Source organism: Callospermophilus lateralis, chromosome 17 (genome assembly GCF_048772815.1).
Source record: "Callospermophilus lateralis isolate mCalLat2 chromosome 17, mCalLat2.hap1, whole genome shotgun sequence".
NCBI lineage: Eukaryota > Metazoa > Chordata > Mammalia > Rodentia > Sciuridae > Callospermophilus > Callospermophilus lateralis.
The window spans coordinates 24,062,477-24,085,109 of record NC_135321.1 but is presented as its reverse complement, the minus strand read 5'-3'; the positions used below and the strand labels follow the sequence as shown (position 1 = coordinate 24,085,109).

Here is a 22,633-nt window from a genome sequence, read left to right as displayed (position 1 = left end):
TGTCTCAGTGGTAGAGCTCTCACCTAGCCATGCGAGGCGCTGGGTTTGATCCTCAGCACCATGTAAAAAAAAAAAAAAAAGTAAAGATACTGTGTCCAACTACAACTATACACACACACACACACACACACACACACACACACACACACATACACACACACACACACACAGTAAAGTTGCCACCAATAAAGCAAAACATTTACCATTCCTGAAAGCCATGCTCTTGTGGAAAAGAGTTATGTCCGAATACCAAAAACCCGGTGGCCCTGTACCTCTGATTCTCCTTCCTACACTTTGTGTTTGTGAGAGGAAGGCATCTATAAATGCCTTCACTTCTACTACATGGTGCCCTGGCTTTTCCACATTTGAAATAATAGATTATTTTTTCAATCTTAACACTATCATTTTGACACTTATAAAAATAATGCCTTTGTGTGACTGAATTCTTGTAAAGGATGGCAAAAAGAAGTTTGTCTTCTACTGTAAGTATGCAAATATTACAGAAGACTCACTGGAAAAGACTCTGGACACTCTGAACCTCTTTAAAGTGGAAGCAGAGCAGCGTGTTCACTGAGCTGTAGCACAGCTGACGGCACTGAGTGCCTCCACAGCGTCAGCAGCAAGGGTACCAGCCAAAACACAGCCGGCTTTCTGCCTGCTAGCCCCTGCTAGGCCCTACTCAACGTGAACAACAGCCATGTCTTTATCTGACCAGCTGGACAAAGGATGAAATGGAGACTTGGAGAGAATAAGCAGCTTTTCTCGGGTCAGCCTTGAGTAAAAACCAGATGAACCTCAGAATTACATCTGTTCCTATAACAACAGGAATAATGTGGTAAGTCTGTGCTACGGTAAAACCCCAGTTAATTCTTACAAAAATCATGTGAAGTAGAGATAATACCCCCTGCTTCACAATTAAGGGCAATGGTATTGAAAGAAAAAAGAAAAAAAAACACCCATAAAGCCAATTTTTTAATCTCTGTACTACATGGTCTCCCAAAAAATGACTATCTCAAGCAAAGTTCAAACCAAAATGCTTACTAATATTTGGCCAGAGCAGCCACAGTAACAGCAGTAGAAACCATGGACAGGAGAGGAAGGCATCTATAAATGCCTTCATTCTACTACATGGTGCCCTGGCTTTCCATATTTAAAATAATAGATTATTATCTATGTGGTAAAATCTGAACTGATCATTTTAAAATTTTATTTTTCTTAGTATTCATATAAATGCTATTAGGTGGCATTATCTTCATTTCATAGACAAAATCATTGAGGTGACTAATTATGTGAAATATCAAAGGTCTCACATTCTAAAGTGACGAAGGTGAGGTGTGAACCCAGGTCTGTTTGGCTCCAAAATTTGTTTACTTAACCATTAAGTCACATTGTCACCAGGAAGAAGAGTGTAGAAATGGAACAGAAAAGTACTACCAGATGTATGAGGTTTCATTATTTGTTCATCAAACTATTATTGAGTCCCTATTGCCCTGTGTTACTGGCGTGAATTCTATTGTTGAAGCTTAGACTCAAAAGCAATTGTGTTAAGAGGGGAGCCCTATAGGAGGTGGTTAGGTCTTAAATGCTCCTCCCTTGTGAATGGGATTAAAGCTCTCATAAAAGAGATTCCACGCAGCCAGTTGGCTTCTTTAAGTCCTTCCATCTCTTCTGCCATATGAGAACACAGTATCCATAGTACCATCTTAGAAGCAGTTTTCAGTTCCTCACCAAACCTAAACCTTTGGAGCCTTTGATCTTCCCAGAACTGTGAGAATAAATTTCTGTCCTTTATAAATTACCCAGTCTCAGGTATTTAATTACAGCAGCACAAATGGACTGAGATACTCTGCAAATAATACCAGAATTGGCAAAGATACAACTAATTGATACACTAATCCACTGACTATTAAAAATGTATGTTAAAATAGTCTGGAAAGACATAGCACAGATGCAGAAGCCTTAATGTTCCTACCCAATGTATGTACATTTTGCACAACTTAAATACATGAATGTTGGGTGAATCTGTTTTAGGACATTACATTTATACGTTATTATTGGGGTTCATTTTGACATATTCATAAATGCATATAACAGTTTTCTCCATTTCAACCCCCAGTGCTGTCACCCTCCTTCTCTTCCTCCCTTCTGATTCCCTTCCTCTACTCTGTTGTCTTCCTTCCATCTATTTACTTATTTATTGGTACATGATAGCTATATATAAAATTGGAATGCACTGTGATATATTTATGCATACATATAGCATAATTTGGTCAACTTCATTCTCCAGTTCTTCCCATTTCCCTCTCCTCCTCCCTCCCCATTAGTCCCCTGCTTCTACTATACTGCTCTCTCTTCTGTTTTCAAGAGATCAATCCCCTCCTTTTCTACCTCCTTTTCCTCTCTAGTATCTGCATAGGAAGGAGAACATTCCACCCTGGTTTTCTGCATCTGGCTTACTTTACTTAGGATGATGTTCTCCAGTTCCACCCATTTACCAGCAAATGACATAATTTTATTCTTCTTTATGGCTGAGTAGAACTCCACTGTGTATATGTACCATATTTTCTATATCTATTGCATACATCTTGATAATCTAGCTACTATAGAATTGTAGAATGTTACCTTTTGTTAGGAGATTAGTATTTTAAAATATATCTATCTGTTCATGTTCTACTTTAGGGGTTAATGAAGTACAGCCCACCATCTGTTTTGGAAATAAAGATTTTCTGGTACATGGCCAAGTTCGTTCCTTCTTGTGTTATCTATGGTTGCTTTTCAATTGCAATGGCAGAGTTAAGAGGAAAAGACCAGATGACCTTGTGAATATTTGCTCCTTAATATTTGCTGATTTCTGATCTAATTTTTAGTTCTATAAAACTCTAACTAGAATAGACTTTAAATGAAAATTTAAGATAACCTACTATTTGGGTTTCATAGGTTATTATTCTGTATCCCTAATAGGAGGACAAGCTGGCCAAATTAAACACAAGCTAGTTTGGTTATCTCTAAAAGAAATATAAACTTAAAAGGGATATAAAGGATCATAGCACTCTTCTAAGATTTATTTGACTTTCCTGAGAATATTGACAGGAAAATCTAAGTTTTTCTCATTTTTAACCAATATGAAAATAACAAACTGATACATCTCCAAAACTATAAGACAATAAACAATATGGTGTGAACAACAATCTCATAAGAAAGAATATTCAGAGAAAAAAAATTACAAACCTTGTGTGTTCTTAAAGGACATAATGGCCTGTCTGTAGGGATTGGGTGCATCTGGAGCATCTGTCAGGTTAGCCAGCACCAGCAGAAGCAGGAGACTCTGGTTGGCCAGAGGGGAAGAAAGCTCTGGAGAGGCAGCTGCTTTGCTGCCCACACCTCCTAGTGTGAACACAGTCCAGAGTCCAGCTTGAGAAGAAAACACATAGGATTGCTGCCATCAATAATTTATGCATTTCTGCACAATATTCTACACTTTTTAATGTTTAAAAATTGAAATAACACCTTTTTTATTATAGGAGCAAAATAAGTTCATAATTTGAAAATTCCATTGTTCAAATGTTTTAAAGACTATCAGTTCCTAATTCCATAACTCCACATTGATAACCGTTAAAGATAATTATTTAAGAATTATCTTAATTATTGATAATTAACAATTATCTAAATTCTTCTTTACATAAGGAAGCATATGCATAATTATGAGAAAATTCCATGTACAACTTGATACCAATAATTCACAGTGCTCAAATTTACAAACACATGAACTAGTCCTATTAATACCATCAGCATCAGCATTGTACTACTGGTACTCCAAGCAAGATTAAGGTAAGGAAAAAAGACTTCTTAAAAGTTAGGGAAAAAAATATTCATTATTTGCACACATTATGATTGTCGATTTAGAGTGCACTGTCCAATAGAGTACCCCCTGGCCACTTATATTTATGGAACATGTGAACTGGATGTAGCTCAGTGGTAAAGTGACCCTGGGTTCAAATCCCCAAATTAAAAAAGAAAGAAAAGAATATATTTAATTCCAATCATAATAGTAAAACACCAGAAACTATTCAGGAATAAAACTAAAATATGTAAGACCTTCGGGAAAGCAACCCCAAAACTTGACTGAAGGTCATAAGAGATCTAAATTAATGTAAAGACATAACATGTTTGTGGACAAAGACAGTACTGAAAAAAAAGTCACATCTGCCCCCAACTGAATCTAAAATTTAGTATGTTAGCCATCAAAATACAAACAAAAATTTATGTGACAGAAAATTTTATGCAAACAGAAGATTTTCAAAAGACTTATACCACCCAGCATTGGCAAAAGTTCAAATTGTAAACAGGAAGAGATCAAAGTGAAACAGGATTTGGTAGAGGATAATTTGGTAGTCTTCACTAAAATTTAAAATGCATATCCTCAGGCTGGGGAAGTAGCTCAAGAGGTAGACCACTTGCATAGCAAGCACAACTCCAGAAAATGTGACATAATATACTTTGGAACTAGGGATACAGCCAATGGGGGTGGACAGGGGAAAGAGGGGAAGAAGAAGAGGGAAAGGATGGGAAGGAAGGAGAGGAAGGACTTCTGATAATTTTGGAGGAAAATAAAAATCACCAACACATATAACACTCATTCTATCTAGAAGAGTGGCAATGGATTTCTTATTTTACTTGAATCATTTTACATGTCTGTATTTATTACTTACTATAGTGGGCAGATGTTATTTTTTGAAAAACACCTTTGTCAAAGGAATTAAATGTTTCTGGAAAGTAATCCAAAAAAACTGCATATCAAAATAAACAACTGATAATTTTTATTCCTCCTGAACTGACACAGGCAGATACTTTTTATTCCTTTTTTTTTAACATTATAAACAGTTTAGTGTGAAAATTTGCTCTTTTCTAATACTGTGTGTTTTTAAATTCATGCAATCTAAACTACCTCATAAAAAGCCTATCAATGTATCCTTTCTTACAGAATTTTGAGCATACAAATCTCAGACTTTTTCTATAATTCACTGGAATGGTTTACTACTAATTCAAGCTGTTATGAGGGAAGAGTGTAGTTCCTTTCCCACCAAATTTCAGAGATCCCTAGAAGAGTATGAAGGGAATTTCCAATGACATATTTGCTATAAGTCTTCAGTGAGACACAAGCAGAGTTGAGGCTCAGCAAGGATTTTTGTTTTTTTTTTTTAAAGCAGGAAGGATTTTAAGATAATTGAGGAAGATAAAAATGTTTCTGTTAAGTAGTGTACTTCCTCCTTTTCATTAAGAAAATCTGAGTAAAAAATATCAGTAATTGATATCTACAAATCACAGATTCCCATTTAGTCAAAACAATGGCCACAACAGTTAAGAAATAAGAAATTTAATAAGAAAATCAAAATTATTTAAGTATAGCCAGTAGCCAAGTATTAATTACTGGGATTGGTTTATTGTTTATCTGTAATATTTTTTAAAAAGCTTTTAGGTCATTTCCCACTTAGAGGTTGTTCCATGACTGTCTGCCCCTTATATCCATCATTGTGTATTCCAGGATTGCAAGTAACGAAAAACACAATTAGGAAGTTCAATCCACAATAAAAATAATCACAAAATGCTCTCCAAGATAAAATAAGTAGTTTTTTTTTTTTTATTCCTGTTTTTGTATTCTCTTTGCAGCTGCTCATTTTCATTACTATGAGAACCAAGAGTTGACTACCCCTGGACAAATTCCCAAATCAAAATATTAACTCTACTTAAGCACAACTTCACTTTCCTTCCCCCATTCCCTTTTGATTGTTTCTAAGAGGACTGAGAGCTGCTTATTAATGTCAGATAAACTAACATTTTATGAGGAATCTCCCCTATCTACACACACACCAAAAAAGAAAAGAAAAGAAAAAAACACTTTCCTTTTCTAATGAACTGCAATGTTGCCTTTCCTTATAGGGAGAATGAGGCTGCCTGCCATTGCTTACATTGTAGTTTAAACTGGCCCATGATATTGGATCAGAATTCTTCCAAAGGTTCATTTCTTTTTGTTGATCCAAGCCTCTGATCTATGACCCAAGAATCTTAGTGGAACTGTACTTTCCTGTTGGGGGCAGGGGGGACACTCCACCAGAAAAGTAAACGAAAGTTACAGTGTATTTTCTTCTGTTCCAAAAATTATATTAAGGATGGTTTCCAAAGTTATTTAATTATATCCCCTGGTTATTCCAAATACGTTCTGAAATAAAATTGATCTAACTCAAACAAAAATGTACTGAAATTAACTAAAAAAACAAATCTGGTGTTGATTCTATTGTTTTTTTAAGTTCTCAAGGATATGTATTCTTAAAACTCAAAATGTGATGAAAATACCAAGAATGACAAACTGAAACATTAATAAATATTATAATCATCAAGGAAAAGAGATCTCTCATTTAAAAAATATGGAACTCGAGCTAGGACTATAGCTCAGTGGAAGAGTGCTTGCCTAGAATGTGTAAGGCACTGGGTTCTATCCTTAGCACAGCATAAAAAACTAAACAAATAAAGGAATTCTATCCATCTACAACTATAAAAATTTTTTTCAAATGGAACTCAAAAAATCAATGATATTTCCTTAAGACTTAAAGAAACAGAGGTAAATTACTATTTTTCCATGTTAGTAAACATGCTACTTGCTAAATTAATTTCTTACATCAAACAAATATATTACAAAACACTAAGTATTCCTTCAGAACTATATAAAAATAACTAACATTATCAGAATAGTTATAAAAATCTGGTAAAATGGGCATATTCATATATTTTTAAAGATATAATATTATAATATCTTGTTATAATATTATAACAATCTACATACTTGAGAAAACTAAGACGATAAGTCAGCTATCCTATTGTCCATGGATGAAAATTCCACTAGAGATATTTCAATCCACACCTACAAGAGGCTATTCAGTCAACAGATTAGGAATGCCTGCTGGGGTTGGGCTCTACACCACAACTACAAATACAAATAAGGAAAGCCTCCCACTCTGACTTTGAGGAAGTTAATACAACAGGGAGAAAAGGGTTCTAACAGCTAAGAACCAACTTTAGTTGCCACCACAATCCAAAAAATCTCTCAAAACACCTGGGCTTTTCCTATACAAGTATAGAAAAATAATAAGGGAAGACAGTTTTACCAAAAAAGTTAAGTAAACATGTTCCAGGATAAACACGATGGCAGAGCCCTCCTTTCTATAAAGGACATACACACTGGGATTCAGCAATGTAAGCTGCATTTCCCAACCTTTCCTGCAGAAAATTATGTATCATAAATGCAATTATGTATCATAACATTCCAGAATATTACTCCTCAGAGTTTTTTATTTACAAATAATATTTTAAATTTTCTGCCCATAATTTTTAAAAACTTTTTATTTTAAGACAACTGTACAGAGCCTGGGTAGAATATGAGGAGGGCAGATTAAAAAAATATACAACTGTAAATTCACATACAGAGGGATCCTGTATACCCTTTACCCAATTTCCTCTAACAGTAACATCTTAAAAAATTGTAACACAATATCACAATCAGGATTTTAGCACTGATATAGACAAAATACAGAAGAAATTTACCACTAGTTAGGAAAATTTGCATGGAAAAAAATATTTGACAATCACTTAACTTCTCTACAGTTCATTTTCCCAATCACCTATACTCCAAACACAGATGAAACTCCCTATCTCTAAATATACCCCAACTGCCTGTGTATTGACATACATACATTCAACTCATGGTGTATTCAGGACCTGCTATAGACTGGGCAAAGTGCAAGAAACTGGATTTGAACTGATGAACCAAAGATAATCATGCTCTACCCACTGTAGCTTAAAGTCTAAAGGAAACACTGACATAGAACAAAAATAAGAAAATGAACTATAGTATGTTTGCTGGGGTGAGGGGTAGGAGATGTTACCTAAATATAAAGATCCATGAAGAAAAAAAAAATTGCTTAGAAACTTGTGAAGAGGACTGACCATTGCTTGATGGGTTTTTATATGTATATAGTTCAAACAAAAATGTCATTTCACTTCCTCCCTTTTAAAATTTTTCTTTCGCTTCTTATTTTTTCTTGCTTAGAAAGATTCTTCAAGGTCCACAGCAGTTATTTGTTGTAATACATAAAGCAAAAAGTAATTATTCTTGGAGCTGGGGGTATAGTTCAATGGTAGAACACTAAGTAGCATTCACAAAGCCCTGGGTTTGAGCCCCAGTAGGGAAGAGGGGGAGGGAAGAGGAAAATTTAAAAAACACAAAAAACAAAAACTATGCCTTCCTCTTAGCTCATGGCATTAGGCATCAGAACCATCTTTTAAAAAAGTATACCATCTCAACAAAATAATGATCATCCTAAAATGAACACAATGATCAACTTAAAAGGTTGTTCATAGACACAGTGAAAATGTATACATTTAGAGGAGATGAAATAAGAGGGAATGAACTAGTAACTTGTGACAGAAAACCAACCCTCAGTTACAAATCCAGGCATATGACACAGAATATCAACAAAGTTAACATTTTTCCAGCAGAATTTCATATATTTTTTATATCCAAATTCCCTGGAACATAACACTCAATTTAATGCTTTTCAACCAGTGTTTATGAAGTAATGTTTTATATCTCCCAAACTCACAAAATATTTTTAACAAATAATATATGAAGAAGATCAAGTATCATTACAAAGATAATTGGCACAATAGAATTACTGACACTTTGAAAACTAATGTGATGTATGTGTCATACATTGCTGGAACCAAGAGAAGAACACAGCAGCATATCTTAGTGCACCATTCTCCCACTGGGAACACAAACTAATCATGTTTCCATAAGACCTTTGATTTGAACCCTTGATTTTGCTGAGTGTTATACACTAAAAGGCAAAAGTTGATAAGGTGTTAAGAATATTCTGGCAAAACTAACAGAACTATACACTACAAGGTACATTATTAGCTCCACAAGGATAAGTTTTTACTGTTTGTAATTATACTTCAGTAAATCTATCTCCATCTTCCTCCTCTCCAAAAGTGTTGCTATGGATGTGGAGTAACTGGAACTCTCATATAATCTATTAAGTGTATAAAACTGGTGCAAATAATTAGCAAAACTATATAATTTTAATTATTAAAGTTGAATGATGCAAAACTAGGACCCAGCAATTCACTGGTGATTAATACAAAGATAGGTATGAGTATTATTACTACAATAGTCAAAATTTAGAAACAAACCAAATGCATATTGTAATACAAAGAATAAACAAAGCATGAGATAGTCTTAAAACGAAATGATAACATTGCAATAAAAATGAACAAACTATACTTTGCATAAAAATATGGATGAATGTCTCAAATTTAAAAAATAAAGACAACCACAAAAGAATACATAGCACATGATTCCATTAATATCAAGTTCACAGTCAGATAAAACTTATCTACAACATTAGAAGTCAAGATAGTGGATTCGTCACTGGTGAGAGGGAAGAGTAATTAGCAGAGTGTGTGAGAAAAGTTTCTGGAGTGCTAGAATTATCTGACCTGACTACATGTTCACTTATAATTATTAATTGAACTAAAAACTAAACTACCTGTGTTTTTCTGTACGTTACAGTTATGTAACAATGTTTATCACTAAGAAAAAGAAAAAAGCAGTGTGCATTCCTTTTAAGATGATAGATGATGGTGGGGTACACTATAATGCTTACATGGCATTACAGTGATTGTATAGTAAAAGAAATAAAAATTTTAATTTGAAAAAAGATAACAACAAATTCTTAGAACAATATTTTCTACATGAAATGGAGTGTTGGTTTCATCAGAGGAAAAAAATACTTGATGTTTTATTTTTATCAAAGAGCACAGTCCTCAAACACCTCCTTTTCTATACAATCAACTCTATGTTAAGAAAGTATAATTTACAGCAACTATTTTTGCCAGCTTAAAATAAATGTAAAACAGTAACATACAGAATCTTGAACTGAGGCCAGACTATATAATGCTAGGAAATCGGGGAAAAGGTCACTAATAGTTTCACTTTTTACATGTGTTTACATTTAAATCACTCTGAAATATCTCATGACTGCTAGTTCCTAAAACAGTTTTGAGTCAAATTCAATTTTCTTAACACAAAACAACATATTACTACCCCCATTCTGTCTCCTAAAAGGAATGCTTTGACCATCTCAAAAGAGAGAAAGAGAGAGAAAACACATTATAAAGGAACAAAGAAATCTGTTTTTTTTTTAAATTCATAGCACAGTAAAATATTTTATCCACCTTTGTAGTTTGAAATCTGTCAGGATCTCTGACTTATAATCTGCATAATATAAGCCATATGGAACTTTTTTAAAGTTTAATTCCTTTAAGAATAGAAAACAGAACAATTGTTAAATGTTTTTAAAATATACATAATTCAGTAATTATGATGACTGATACCTGTTTTCAAAAATAAAAAACAATGAGAGGTAATAGAACTCATTTTTTTTCAGTAAAATTATAGATTCACACACTCCTAAAATAAACATTCATGAGAACCTTAGATGAGCTGGATCTATATTAAAATGTAAAATATAAAAAGAAACAAATAAGAAATTTTGTGTACTTGGAGATAAATCCTATGTCATACACATATGCAAAAATAAGCAAATTAATCATGTTCTACGAAACAGGAAAGGGCACTGAGCACCCAGAACAGACAGCTCCTCCTCGTTTCCAGTAACTTTATTCATTATGTCCCAATGTCATCCTCCACAGAGTTTTCCCAAACTGGTAAATGAACCACTGGTGATATGAGGGATGGTTAAGTGTGGCACAGGAAAACTTTTAAAAAAATCTATAATTGTTATGTATATTAGAAAGATGTACAATTAGCATCTCCAAAGCAAAAAAAAATTAAGGACTTTGTCACTTAACATAAGGATAAAGTAAATAAATGCTTAAAATTTTATAACAGTGAAATAAGTATTAGAATTCAAGTTACATAAAACAAAATCATGGTTGTTGCAGACATGTTGAAGTTTGGTAAATATCAGCCACTAAATATCTAACAGTGTAGAGCAGTGCCCCATTTCCATGGGGTGCCTTCCAAGACCCACAATAGAAGCCTGAAACCATAGGTAGATCAAACCTTGTATAGACTTTTTTTTTTTTTTTTAAAAACTACGCCTGCCTGCCTATGATAGAGTTTGTGAATTAGGCACAGTAAGAAATAAGCAATAATTACTACTAATAAAATAGAACAATTATAAGAATATACTGTAATAGAAGCTATTCAAAAGATACAAAATTTGATAATAAAAGAACTGATAGCTTATGGGGAGAAAACATACATATTTTATTCCTAGAAATTTTCATTTAATATTTTTGGATCACCACTGATAGCAGGTAACTGAAACCACAGAAAAGCAAAACTGCAGATAAGAGAGGACTATTACACACAACCACAAGAGACAAAACATGCCCTGTCCCATGATACACAGTCATTAACCTGGCAACAGCTGTCCACCCTTATATCTATTAACAATGAGGTACCCCAACAGAACATAACACTTTGGTGTGTTAGTGATGGAAGAGAAGTGTGAGTCAATCAGGTTTACCCTAATGCAACCATTTACTCCTCCTTCAGCCGAGGAAATCTTGCATGTAGTGTGCCACATCTGTGAACACCACAGGACCTTGTTGTGTCTAGAGCATCTGTTGTTACTACACACTTCTCTTCTCTCTATGGCTGTCCTACATCTGTGGCTTGCAAAACCATCTAGATATGGGTTCCCTGAGACAGTACTTCCCTTCTTCACCATGGTTTAATTTCTTTGTGCCCCAGACAGGATCAAAGCAATTTTTGATATTACATTTATAGGAGGAAAATAAATATTTCTTTAATTTTGCATTTTTGCAGACTGATATTTTTGTCTTATGTAAAAATATTCATATAAAATTCCCTTCACAAAATCAAAACTAAAATCTAAATCATATAAGATTTGTAAGGAACAACCTAGATTAATGTGTGATTTTCACATATCAAAAACATACAAAATAAACTCATTAATTTTAATAGTACTAGTAAACAAAAAAGGACAAATTTGAAATCTACAGATAAAAGTTTCTACACAGTAAAATCTTAGACTAATTGTTTACAATAACATGTAAGTTTCACTTGCAAAGGCATAAATATAAACCAAATGACTGCAGAGGTAATTTACTCCTACCTTCAGTAACTGTCATGTTTTTCTACTTAGGTTTCCAACTGCTACTTTTCTGGTAATTAACAATTGGTTCCCCTTAGAAAACTTGGAACCACCATTTGACCCAGCTATCTCACTCCTCAGTTTATACTCAAAGGACTTAAAAACTGCATACTACAGGGACACAGCCACATCAATGTTTATAGCAGCACAATTCACAATAGCTAAATTTTGGAATCAACCTAGATGCTCTTCAGTAGATGGATGGATAAAGAAACTGTGGTATATAAACACAATGGAATATTATTCAGCACTAAAAGAGAATAAAATCATGGCATTTGCAGGTAAATGGATAGAGTTGGAGAATATCATGCTAAGTGAAGTAAACTAATACCAAAACCCCAAAGGCTGATAAGTGGATGCTGATCCATAATGGGGGGTGGGGAAGGGGCACTGGAGGAATAGAGGAACTTTGGGTAGGGCAAAGGGGAGGGAGGGAAAGAGAGGGGCCATGGGTGTAGGAAAGATGGTGGAATGAGATGGACATCATTACCCTAGGTACATGTATGAAGACACGAATGATATGATTCTACTTTGTGTACAACCAGAGAAATAGTACATAAATGAATACATTTATGTGAACTGAAATGCATTATGAACTGAAATGCATTCTGCTGTCATGTATAATAAATTAGAATAAATAAATAAATAAATAATTTTTAAAAAAAGAATTGGTTCCATGCAAGATTACTGTAGGCCAAAGGAAAGAGAATTCATAAGCACTGCTCCCTTGTTGAAAGTGACATTCAAGGAAAGATAGAATTTCTTCCCAAAGCTCTGATGTTATTAATAATACCAAGAAGAAAGACACAGTTATCAAGAAAAGTGTTCCAGGCCTTAAACACAGCAACTGCAATGTCATCTCCATGGACAGATAAGAGCTTGGGAGGCAATGGGAAATCAGAATCTTTGAAATTAGAGGCCACACATAAATATTTGAAAAAGAGGATTTCAAATGAATGATTCCAGAAGGTTCCCAAGACATAAAATCGTCAGCAAATGAAAGAATGTATTAAATGTATAATATGCAAGTAAGAGTGAACATGGCAGAAAGGAATGCTCTTAAAGTATTCAAGAAATAAAAAAAAAAAATATCCTGAGCTGTCAATTCAACTCAGCAAACAAGTTAATAAACACATTCTGACACTAGTCATCTCTCAAGTGAGAGAATTGAAAACCTAGATTTCATCGGAGAACTTAGCAAAAGCTAAGTTTTAGCAGTATGCATCACCCAGACTGATACTCAATCCTTCTTCCAGGAAGTCATGGTCATGTGTGATACACCAGGTTTCCTGATAGAAGTATGGGAGCCCTGCTGTGCAACCGGGAGGACAGAGGCACTTGCTCATTCTTTCTCTTTCCATATAGTGATACATTGTGGTTTAGTGTGTTTACAATGTTACCTAGGTTCGGCTAAACTAACTGACTGGGCTGGGGTTGAGGCTCAGTGGTAGAGTACTGGCGTAGCATGTATGAGGCACTGGGTTCAATTCTCAGTACTGCACATATATAAACAAACTGTCATAAACTCAATTTAAAAATAATGGAAGCATACAACTGCTCTAAAACTTTCTTGCAAAGAAATCACAGATTTAAAAATATATATTAATGATCCAAATACAAGCAAACAACAAGGACACACACACACACACACACACACACACACACACACACACCAGCAGAGCTGACCCATCTGCAACCTGTATAGACTCTGTTAGTCCTGTTGCAAGTTAAAAACAAAGAAAATATGAGTCAGATCTCTAAAGAAAACTACTCCCCCATCCATTAGAAAGACTCTCTGAAATATAGATTTATATCCATCATTATTAACAATGAACATGGCTATAAAATACTTTCTTGAGACATTAAATAATGACACTTTGAAGCCATTGTAATTAGCAAAATATTAAAACTTACCTAGATAATTAATAATTTTACATCAAAAAGATTTGTTAATAAACACAATGTTAAATACTTTGAACTTTTTTATTTACCCTTATCTTTTAAAAAATGCCAATTTATAGATGTCTTTTGTATATATTAGCACAACAATGTATTACATAATTCTTAAATCCATTCCCTTAAATTGGGGATTGTTTAAAGTGCTATATTGATAAGATAGATAATCGATGAAGTTTAAAGGTCACTCTACTCAAGGAAAGGGGAATGAAATGTTAAAAAGAAAAGTGAAGGAGAAGGAAAATAGCAACATCTATCATTCAATGATGATGCAAATTATCATTTAAATCTCACTATGGTTTTACTGATAAAGGAATTGAAGCTCAAAGAGTTAAGCTCCTTACTCACCAAACAGAGCTATGCAATCTACATGCCTGTTGTTCTAACACTCAAGTGGATGCACTCAACCACTGCCTTCCCTCATTGTCTCTTCTACTCCAAAATAATGAAGGGAGCCCCTACCTCAGCTGGGAATTTGTAATCAGTCTGAAATTTGCCATAGAATAGATCTTCAGTACCTGGGATACAAATGCCTATGCCCAACCTTTTTGCTTCGGGGAATAGGATTTTTGGTTTAAAATGCAGCTAACCTCAAACCATTTATCCAGATTTCTCTCCCATTCTTCATCATCTTCCAAGAACCCCAAATCTAAAAGAAAAGCACAACTGTGTTTCTGTTGTTTTGTTTGTTGGCTCTTCTAGCTTCCACTCACCATGACACTTCAGTGTTTCTTGATTCCCCCAAGGAACAATCTCACCTAGGCATTTTGCCCCTTTCTTTATGTTTCGCTCCTTTAATATTTGCCAAATTGTGATTTTGAAGTCTTCTCAGATTCTTCAATGAATAAATTGCTGTCACTATATTTAAGGTATATAATTTTAAGAGAGGAAACAGGTAAGAATACCATTTTACATGTCATAAGGAGAGGTTTATAAAGTTCTTTGGGAACAGAGAAACCCAGCTCTGCTACTGCACTCCACAAGAGCATCCCCCAAAAAGGGCTGCCTGTGACCTAGGGCATGGAGGTTGGGGACAGAACTGAAGATGAAGCAGAGATCAGACAAAGCTAGTCAACTCAAGTTGGACCTTTTGCTGGAGCTGCAAGGTCCAAGAAGGCAGGCGAGGGCAGCTGTGCTGGATGGGCATTACTGTCTGCTCCACTGTCCAGTTCTGAAGGACCATTAACAGGTCACAAATCCAAATACTTTCTAATATTCTTACAAATGAATGACACACAAAAATGTAACTTTCATTTTAAACTATGATTAATACTGACCAAATAATTTACTAAATGAGTTGTGGTATATTATATTTGCTTTTCATAAATTTGGGGAAAATTTTATTAGAGAGAGGCAATCCTACCAAGTGTGGCTGCTACGCTTGTGTTGCAAAATTCCTTGCACACACATGGACACACAGACATACTATAGAATTCCTACATCATGGGATAATGGTCACTTGTTACTGATACATGATCCAATTGGTTTTACATTGGTTAAAGTCTTTGACTAATGCATCTATGATATAATTATCTGTTAAATCACCCCTCAAATGATCAATCAAGGTGGCTGTGGGTTCTCTGGATGACCCTACAGAACATAGTAATGCATTAACTCTAAGATCACAATCTTAAGATATCCTTCCCTGCTAGGACACACCCAACCAGCAAGATCTAAGAGCCCTTCCCAGAGTTCTGAATCCTTCAGATTATTGACCTCCCCGTAAAAGATCATCAAGATTTTCATATATGCCTTATATCCTTGTTTACTCCAATCCGCAGAAAGATAAGCATCATAGCTAGGCTTGGGCCATAGCATCTCTGTATCTGCTGAACTAACCCAGAGCCCACAGCTCTCCACAGCTCAATCCCCCTGATCATCCTCTGGAACTCACCTCTTTCATCAGAAAAACCCACTCTATTTTTCATCCTTAGCATCCTGAATGACCTTGAACTGAGAAAAACCTGTGTGCCCCTGAGGATAGTTCCTTCCCAAAAGCCTTTTTAAGAAGCAATTTGTTTGTTCTCTCCACAACCCATGTCTCAAAGAGAGGCCTGTTCATGGCTGCTTTCAAACCATCACTCCTCAAACACCCCAGCCACTCTGAAATATCCCATCTGACTTCCCTCACCAACTTTACTTGCTTCACTCATCCCTCCCACCTATTTGCTGATAATCTGAGTACCTGGCTCACTGTCTCACACTCCACACTGCTCCCATGCTCATTTTAAATTTTTCAACATACCCAGACAAATCACCGAACAATATGGCTACTATGTCCTTATCTGCTTGCTGATGTCTTCTACTCTATGTCACCTACTCTTTACTACCAGGACACATCCTGCCAGGATAACCTCTTTACTAATACTACACAATCGCTACAATTTCTAATTTGTATTGTCTGACAAACCACCTGCCAGCCTCTAGGTCATTTCATTTAGTACCAGACTTTTTACCTAATCAATTATTTCTTCTATTCTTTTCATTGTTCATCAGTCAGTGTCCTCGCTTCCTTTCTCAGTCAGCTAGGATGCTGTGGATCAGCACCAGATCAACTTGCTGCATATTCCTTCCCTGTTCCCTCGCTCTGCTTTTCCTCTATCATGTTTGTTGGCAAAACACCAACCTAAATCAACTCTCCACCTATCTGATGTCCCAAAGGAGTTAGACAAAGTTAAGGAACAACATAACAACCATTCCACTTGCTCTGACTTAAGTTCAAGTGGGTTCCCAGCTCCACCCAGCAATCCTACTACACCTTCTTCGTACCTAAGGGAAAACGATGATCCTATGCTATCTTTCAACTTCAAACCACTCTGCAACCTGCAGGTTCAACTCTTTTTTTTTTTTTTCTTTTTCTTTACAAACTGAAAAATTAAGTCAATCAGAAGAAAACTAACTTGTTTTTCTATCTAAAAATCTACACACTTACCTGCAACAACATATATATATATTCTTCCTTCACCCTCTTATACAGGGGGCCAAATGTCTTTTCTCCTATCTTTGGGAATATCATTTCTCCAACACTATTAAGATGTACGCTCTAAGAAATGCAAGCATTTAATAAATATTTGTTGAATTAAACTGAATCATTCTGAACAGAATACAAATGTAACTGTGCCATTTTCCTACCATGTCCCATTTGTTGCCTTGTTTTTCTGCCTATGCTTGGATTCCCACTCTCCCCTCAACTCACCCTACTTAGCTTCTTAAATATAATTCCAACTACATGATTCATGGCAAAGTAACCAACAACTTGAACCTTAACAGATCCAACAGCTAATTATAAACCCTGCCTTCCTCAATCTTTCACATATTTGCATCAAATCGCATAATTAGGATTGGTACTTTATTGTACCATATGTTGTACCTCAAACATTAGAAAACTTCAATGAAAAGATTTCATAGATCAGTTACAGCTGAAAAAGAGCATTAGTGGACTAAAAGATATGCAGATCAAACAAATGGAAATCCTAACAGATTCAGAAACAGGAAGAATAGAATGAAAAGTTTCAACATGTATGACAGGAATTTCAGAAGTAAAGAGAAGAGCAGAGATACAATGTAACAAATTAAAACTTCAGATCACAAAAGTTACCAGAAAGTAGAGTTTTATTGATATTTTTTTCCTCCTCTAAGGTCACAAAACTAACAGGCATAAGTCCAGGTTTCAGCCTTTTAAAAATATATTGCATCATTTAGAAAGCAGAGAAAGAAAAATCCAGTTGGCTCAAAAATTTCACTAGATTCAAATCACATATATCCTGCTTCCTCAATTGGGATGTATGAGCCCTTGGAGACAGCCCACGACATGCTAGGAATAAGCAACACCACAGAATAAACATGGTACACTTTCCTAGACCACTGATTTTACATAAACATTTCAAAGAAGCTAATTAATTAAATTAGCATGTAATTACATCTTTAGAATTAAAAAATATGGATATGTTTATTAAAGCATAACTTACATTGTGCAGACATTTATAAAATATGAAACCTGAGCACATGCTCAGTGTTGTACATTCAGTTATTTGCCTCAGTTAGTACTGCTAAGCTTTAAAAGTACCATTAAGGGCTTTCATGGCTTTCTCAAAAATGTGAATTACCATGATTCTCAGTATTTAAGGTATATTTAAGGTCTCTTTACAAGAAAAAATATTCTTTGAATGATTCACTACACCTTTGTTGTTGTTTTACTCTGGATCTAAATGTTTTCTATTGTAAAGACTATAACAAAAAAATGCCAGGGGACCGAGGACAAAAACTGATAGACAGGAAGAAGTACATGTTCTGTCTCATTCCACATTCTTCTGCTTGCAATTCTGATGATAACTTCTACAATAACCCAAACTATAATAATAGATTATTATACCATGACTCTATTTTTACCTCCTAAACATTAACTCTAAGAGTAGAAGTCAGGATGAGAGGCAGTTACAAGTAACAAGCCTATATAATAATGGCTTCCACAAAAGCCCCAAAGTAAATGTAGCAGAGGTTGCATGCTGCCTCATGATGTTCAAGAATCAGGTTCATTTTTCAAATGTTCTTTCACTGGGTAGGGTTTCCCTTCCTAAGGCTACTTATTGTCCAAGATGGCTAAGTTAGCTCTAGTCGTCACATTTTCATTCAAGTCAGCAGGAGGGATGAGAGCATATGAGCTCCCTTTAAGAACCCTTAAAGGGATGTGGCTGAGTAGCTGAGTACTTGCCTAGCATCCAAAAGGCCCTGGATTTGGGAGGAAGAAAGGGGAAACTTTACCTGCAAGTTTGCCCATGCCCCTTCTGCTTACTTCCCTTTAGCCATACACAGACCATATCTGGTTACAAAAGAAACTGAGAAATGTGTCCTATTCTTGGTGCCCATGTAGTCAGCTAAAATGGGGAATATAATGTTTTATTTAGATGTGGTGTCGTGGTAAAACATTTGTAGTGTCCCCAAAATATGCTCCTTCTGTCTGAGATGATGTGAGACAGCTAGTTTGCCTTCCATACTCTGTCCTTTAAGTCCTTTCTTTCACTCAGTTTAGGGGAAGCAACCATGCCCAGACAAACCAGCAAGCTGTATTAAAAACATGAGACTGGCAGAAGAACTGGTAGCCTTCCCATAATATCCTCCCTCTGAATGCAAGCAGCAGGATGCCTCAAAACATGTGCTATAAATCACAGAGCCAAAAGAATGAGAAAAATAAACTTGCTCCTTTATGGCAGGAATTTGCCTACTTTCCTGATGTGACTGAGTCAGGAACTGAAATTAATAAAAGTTAACAACTTGGATTTACTGCACCTTTCTTTATTAGGATTTTCAAATGTCTAATAATATGCTATTTTATTTTCATAATATACTGTTGCTGTCACCCACAGGTAAACTTATATCACCTTCTCAAATATTATTTCACCAGTTTATGATTATCATTTCCTCACTTCTCTGTATAGTTTCACCAACTATAAACACAACACTAAACAATGTAGTTTGGTTTGGCTAGCTTTTCTCTCTCTCCTTTTGCAGTACTAAGGATAACCTGGGGAATTCTAGCACTGAGCTACATCCCTAGTCCATTTTATTTTATTTTATAATTTATTTTTGAGACAGGGTCTCATCAATACTGGCCTTGAACTTGAGCTGCCCTTGTCTCAGCTTCCTGAGCAGCTGGGACTACAAATGTGTGTCACCACATCCAGCTTGGTTCTGCCATCTCGGTAGACACAGTTTTTGCCTGGTTTTGAGCTTTCGTGCTATATGTGTTCTTTTGTAACTTGCTTCTTTCAGTCAAGCCTGTCTTTGTGAGAGTTACCCCAGGTGTGCGTGTATAGCTGCAGCTCCTTCAGATGCATATAATGAATATAATATTTGTTGCTAGTCAGCTTCTTGTTGTTCTGACCAAAATACCTAACGGGAACAACTTAGAGGAGGAAGTTTATTTTGTCTCAGTTTCAGTACTCTCAGTTCATTCATGGCCAATTCCATTGCTCTGGGCCTAAGGTGAGCCAGAACATCCGGGAGATAGGAATGGCAGAGGAAAACTGCTCAGCTCATGGAAACACAGTGAGAGAGAGAGGATCCAGAAACAAAATATAATTCCCCAGGGCACACCCAGTGACCCACTTCTTCAGCCTCACCCACCTGCCCATGGTTATCACCCAGTTAGTCCATTTAAATTATGAATCCATCAAGTGGATAAATCTAATGTCTTTTAGTTATAGCTCTCATAATCTAATCATTTCACAAACTCTGAACATGTCCCATGACCTTTGGAGAACACCTTATATACAAATTATTACATTTGTTATTACAAACAATGCTGCTACAATTTAAATATGTGTGTGTGTATGTGTATGTATGTATGTGTGTGTGTGTGTGTGTATGTGTGTGTGTGTGTATATATATATATATATATATATTTCCTGATATACATGTGCAAATTCCTCAGGGGAGTACACTTGAGAATGGAGATGCTCAGTTCCAGAACATGTACATGTTCCTATTTTACTAAATAATGACAAGTCCTGCAAAGTAGCTGTGCCTGATTACATTCTCAAAGTGAATAAGATTTCCTACTGGTGTCCAAATGACTTCTTTTGTAATTTAGTAACATGCATCACCAGTTTTGCAATCATTATGTTTTCATATTTACCCAATTTTCAAACAGGTTCAATACATTTTCACTTCATGCAAAATAGAAGTAAAGTTATATCCACAGTCTAACAAGTAACATTCAGCTCCATACAGAACTCATAGGTGAATTAAGATATTCATGCCCAATGACCGACCAATGGACCTCTATGGGAAGTATCAAAAACAAACAAACAAGCAACAACAACAATAAGCCATTCAAGCTATTCTTCACTCTCCTCTGTGTGGTTCTTATTATGTGGTACTATAATCACATTTATTAAGAATGCTTATTTAAACATCTAACATACAATTTTAGTCTTCATAAATCTAAATACCCATGCACAAAAATACTGAATGCTATTTTTATCTACCATAATTATATTTGGCCTGTCTGCAAGGTGAATGGGAAAGAAATAGAACTACCAAAATCTATAGTAAGAAAATGGAGCCAGGTTCAGTGGCGCACACCTATAATCCCAGAGGCTCAGTAGGCTGAGACAGGAGGATTGCAAGTTCAAAGCCAGCCTCAGAAACAGTGAGGTGTTAAGCAACTCAGTGAGACCCTGTCTGTAAATAAAATACAAAACGTAGGAGTGGGGATGTGGCTCAGTTGTCAAGTGCCCCCCCCCAGTTCAATCCCTGGTACCAAAAAAAAGGGGGGGGGAGAAAGAAAAGAAAAAGGAACTTTTTTTGGGGGGGGGAAACTGGGAATTGAGCTCAGGGGCACCCAACCACTGAGCCACATCCCCAGCCCTATTTTGAATTTTATTTAGAGACAGGGTCTCACTGAGTTGCTTAGCACCTCACTTTTATTGAGTCAGGCTTCGAACTTGCCATCCTCCTGCCTCAGCCTCCCATTCTGCTGGGAACATTTTTTTTCTTTTTTTCTTTTTTTTGGGGGGTGTGTGTGTGTGCTGGGGCTTGAACTCAGGGACATTCAACCACTGAGCTACATCCCCAGCCTTATTTCTGTATTTTATTTAGAAACAGGATTTCACTGTGTTGCCTAGCACCTCGCTGTTGCTGAGGCTGGCTTTGAATCTGCAACCCTCCTGCCTCGGCCTCCCAAGGTGCTGGGAACATATTTCTTAAACAGTGAATTACATTATGAACATGTGATGTTATAAACTTCAGAGACAGAAGTAAAGACATTCTTATAAAGAATTCATCCACTTGTCACCCACTACTGCCCACTTTGAACAGTTATGGTCTTATCAAGCTGTTGCCCCAGTTACTGCATGAAACTAAACAACAATATTTTAAAATATTTTTTCAAAATAAATACATTTAAAACAATCAGTTCAAATGCTATCTGATTCTACCAGAATTTTAAATAAAATTTAAAAGCAAATGGATCATAGCATATTACTCTGTTGTACCAAAGTGTTCATATAATTGTTGATAACCTGAAAGCATCTCCCAGTGGCAACCATATAACTTGGAACTCTACATGTCAATACTTTGTTTTTGATTTAAAATAAAACGGTCTCTGAAAAACCTCAAACAAGTATTTTCTTTTAAAAAAATAATGGAAGTGCTAAGATAACAAAATACTCTAATATAACTGAAAAAAAAATAAGTAAGAGACACATACTTTATGATTAAAAAAGAAAGAAGTTTTACTGAAAGAGATTCCAAGAGTACAATAAAGACAATAAAATAATGTTTGCAGGAGTTGCTCCAAAGCTGGATATATCATTACAATATCATAAGAATAGTGTCGCTGTCCTAAAAATGCTATATATTATTCAACTCATTCCTGTCTCCCTCTCCTGAACCCCTTGCAATCACAGATCTTTTTA

At 35.5% G+C, this 22,633-nt stretch overlaps 1 protein-coding gene across 2 annotated transcripts in view; it reads right to left on the bottom strand.

The window, feature by feature from the left end:
• Dym (dymeclin) overlaps window positions 1-22,633 on the bottom strand; it is a 354,439-nt gene that overhangs the window by 211,486 nt on the left and 120,320 nt on the right. For both annotated transcript variants that reach the window (XM_076836810.2, XM_076836811.2), the window contains exon 9: window positions 3,229-3,411. In XM_076836810.2, the coding sequence (XP_076692925.1) occupies window positions 3,229-3,411 (183 nt within the window). The remainder of the gene's footprint in view (window positions 1-3,228; window positions 3,412-22,633) is intronic.